The sequence below is a fragment of the Brassica oleracea genome, chromosome C2, assembly GCF_000695525.1.
Source record: "Brassica oleracea var. oleracea cultivar TO1000 chromosome C2, BOL, whole genome shotgun sequence".
Taxonomy (NCBI): domain Eukaryota; kingdom Viridiplantae; phylum Streptophyta; class Magnoliopsida; order Brassicales; family Brassicaceae; genus Brassica; species Brassica oleracea.
The window spans coordinates 15,040,181-15,043,973 of NC_027749.1; the positions used below are offsets into that span (position 1 = coordinate 15,040,181).

At 33.8% G+C, this 3,793-nt stretch overlaps 1 protein-coding gene across 2 annotated transcripts; it reads right to left on the reverse strand.

Moving 5' to 3' along the window:
* Positions 1 to 981: 981 nt before the first annotated feature.
* Positions 982 to 3,448, reverse strand: LOC106320995 (zinc finger protein 4-like). Of its 2 annotated transcripts, none has more exons than XM_013759333.1 (2): positions 3,188 to 3,448; positions 982 to 2,047 (listed from the first exon to the last, which is right to left on the reverse strand). In XM_013759333.1, exon 2 carries the CDS (start codon positions 2,012 to 2,014, stop codon positions 1,211 to 1,213), a length of 804 nt encoding a protein of 267 aa, XP_013614787.1. In that variant the 5' UTR covers positions 2,015 to 2,047; positions 3,188 to 3,448; the 3' UTR covers positions 982 to 1,210. The 2 variants fall into 2 exon arrangements, with proteins under 2 accessions (XP_013614787.1, XP_013614779.1); XM_013759325.1 differs by having other exon boundaries at positions 982 to 2,062; positions 3,188 to 3,445.
* Positions 3,449 to 3,793: the final 345 nt, after the last annotated feature.

The window sequence follows — 3,793 nt, forward strand, 5'->3', positions numbered from 1 at the left end:
AAATTAAATTTTGATGATCTAAAGATGATTTATATAATAAGCATTGGAAACTCAAAATTCTGCAAAATATTTTTATGATATTCAATTCCTTAATACAGTTTTTGATTATCAAACCGATAAATAAAATAATAAATATGAACTTTTTCTTCTAAATATTCCTTTCATATTTTATTTTAAGATTTTTGTATTTTTACAGATTTTATATTATCTTTTGAACATAGTTCATAAATATTAATATATTTTTATAATAATAAAACAATTAAAGCTTTCGATACCAATCAAACTTATAAATTTTTTAAAGTAACATCTATAATCTTTAAAGCCAAAATCTCTACAGCCAAAAGTTCTAAAGCTAAAGTCTAAAGCGAAAGTCTTTACTAATCGGAGCCTTAATCTTATTCATTTAAAAAATAAATTAACATGTTAGGGATCCATGTAGATTAAGTTAAGTTCTATGTATATATATATTCTTCTTCGTGTTTAGGACATCTCCAACCCAAACTTATTTTTTCCTCTATAATTCCTAGTAAAACAGAGTTCTTCTATTATAGAATAAATTTTGCTCGAATGATTTATTCTATAATATATTTATTTTATTATAGAGGAGAAAATAGATGGATTTTACTTTTTCACTATTTTAGTGAAATCCATCTATTTTAGTGGAAATTACAGAGGAAAAAATAGGTTTGGATTAGAGATTATTTTACAAAATCTACTTAGATTTACACAATCGACAACAAATTTCTTTTTGGGAAGAGAACACAATTCAAAAAGACACCTTACAACTCCAGATACAGCATACAATATAGGTCGCAAACCTACATTCGCCAACAGACAAAAACATTTTCCAGTTCTAAAACAAAGGCAAAACACAATTTCCGAATGTTATAGGATCGTTACCCAGAGGAGACGTAGCAAAACTGATCAACAAATTCATAATCATACTTAAAATAAAAGGTTTCATAGATTTTTACCTAGTGATTATTCACAAGTGCACACTTACATACTTTATATCAAATACATATCCCCTTTCGTTAATACACATAAGCAAACACTAGAATTGCCTTATAAGTCCATCAATTGAAAGTGACCACATAGCGAAAACATATTAGAAATGGTTTGTAAAACGCTCACTGTACATAATAGACTTATAAATCTCGCAAAAGCAAATTAAGAATCCAAATTCAAAAAGAGGAAAAAGGAAGATAGCTCAAAGCTTCAAGGTTAGATCTGGAAGAGAACTCTTCATGTCCACTGCATGTTTGACCTCCAAGTAATCCATTTTTCGTTCACCTAAATCACCATTACCTGCTTCAGCCGCAGCCGCAACCACATCCGCCCGTTGCCTGAAGCTCCCCGGCCATAGCAGCTCGGCCTCGTCGTCCTCAACGAGAAAAGGTACGAAATTACTGAAATACCCCTGGTTAAACCTGGCAATGTTTCTAATGATTGTTTCTTGTGTTGGCCTTGTAATGCCGAGGTCGTGGGGGGAGGCATGCGCTCTGATTCCCAAAGTCCTGAACGACGTCATGTTACCGTTTCCGCTTCCATGCAGCGGGAGGCACGAGAGAGCAGCTGCTGTGGCAGCAGCGGCGTAGGAGCTACTAGATCCTCTGCCAGGGAAAACTCCAGCGAGACCCATACGCATAGCGCGTTTGGCAAGCGTTCTCTCGCGTTTATGAGCGTTTTGGTGACCGCCAAGAGCCTGAGAGCTGTAAAACTTCCGTTGACAATAGTTGCAAGAGAAAACCCTCTTCGATACTGATGGTTGTTGTTGCTCCGGATTGCTAATTTCGCTGGTGCTCGAAATTGGCAGCGTCAAAGAAGATGATTCAAGATCCAAGTTGTTGTTGTTGTTGTTGTTGTTATTGAAACAGAGGCTAAGATCCAGAGAGATGGGCTTGTAATCGTTTCCAACGGGAGACAAGTTCGAGGCAACTTGGCTACTGGTACTGTCTGAATGATCATGTTTCGATGAAGCTTCAATCTCGAGGTCTAAGATCGGTCTCATCATTTTGGCAGAACCTGACGGTTGTTTTATATTTTTCTGCAATGATTTTATCTGGAAAGAATGTTAAGAATGTCTAGATGAGTGATAATTGAGAATTATATAGGAAGTAATAACTTTAAGAACTTAGATGGATCACTTCTGGCCAAACAAAGTCGATAACGTCTTCAAAGTATTGTAATAAAATTAATAATAATCAAGAAAAACAAGTGGGAGGAAACATTGGTGTGACTATAAATGGTCCTAGTGAGTCAATGAGTAGACAACATCAGAAGTGCCAAATTTAGTGCTGACACATCCATCGTGCAGTCAACTCCAAACCAATTATATTCTTCTATTTCTTAATAAATCAAAATTTATAATTAATCGAATTCCATTTTTAGCAGTAACTCAAACAAGCTAGTAGATTGAATTTTATCCAAATCGTTTTCTACTTCATTTGCTTGATTATAATCTAAATAAAAAAATCCAAATAATTGGGTAAAATGTTAAACAGAAATAGATCCAAATGATTTTCTATTTTATTTTTTTGATTCTGCGTCATTGACAGTCAAAATCGAAAAATAAAACACTGACATATCCACAACTAGACAAACAGAAAACAGACGCACAGACACTAAGCAACAAACAAAAAGACAAAAAGACATATGTAGCGAAAATATCACCGACAGCAAAATCAAATTACATATGAAGCAAGATCCATCATTTAAATCATTATCTGTGTGTGTGTTTTTTTCAGTAAGATCTTATCCGAATTCAGTTTTTTTTTTTCTAAAGATCCTCTCCCAATATCAGCTGACATTTGTGGGACGGAATACCTAAACAATACCCAATGAAATTTCTTTAAACTTTAAATTACATCGTTAACTGTAATTCTAAATTGGATATGAAAAGATGTGTAAATAGAAGGATTATTTTTACAAAAATTGAGGGATAAAGAAAAGTAATATTTTTGGGTATTCAATGTTTCGTGCAAAACGAAAAGAAAGAACGAGTTGGAACTAAATGACAATATTTTACTGACCCAAACCTTTAATAAAAGTGTTACAAACCATACTAATAATTGTTGATTGATCATCAAAACTTCATCAACCTTAGATGCAACAGTTTTGAGACAAAAGTTAATCCAAGAACATTGAGGGATTCAGATTTTCAAAAGAAAACAAAGAATATTCCTACCTCTTAAAATGATGAAGAGACAAAGGCTTGGGATTTGAAGGAAGAACTGAGAGTTATGATCAGCTTTGTCTGCATCTGTCTCGAGAGTTTTTATAGGTTTTTGATATGAGAGAGAAGAAGAGATGAGAGATGGGAGAAAGATGAGTTAATTGGGTTTGTGAGTGTTTTGTTCGGTTTGGGAGCACAAAAGAGAGGAAAGAAGTGGGATTGATATAGTGTAAGATGATTTTTATTATGATGGGAAAAACTAAGGTTGCTGTGAGTGGGAGTGGAGGGGACAATGGTGGGACGTCTCACACTTAAGTCAGACTAGAGTTTAAAAAAAATATATATTTTTTGGGATAATTTTCTTTAATTTTTTAATTTTTCTTATGATTTTTATAATAATTCATTGTGTATGTATGTGTTGGTTCAATTGGTTTCATACTCGGGGTCCATAACTCTTTAACTTATTAATTAAAACTCTGTTAAAGGTGAAAGTTGGCAGTCAAGTGCGGCCAATCTCTGGCCAATTAGATTAGTGTTGCTTTAGTATCATGGGATCTGAGTTCAATTCCAAGATGTTAGAGCACCCCATTAGTGAACCTCATTCAATTCCAAGATGTT

Bases quoted from the DNA above. Each gene is read 5' to 3' on its own strand.
- LOC106320995 (XM_013759333.1), bottom strand. From the start codon at position 2,014: ATGATGAGACCGATCTTAGACCTCGAGATTGAAGCTTCATCGAAACAT.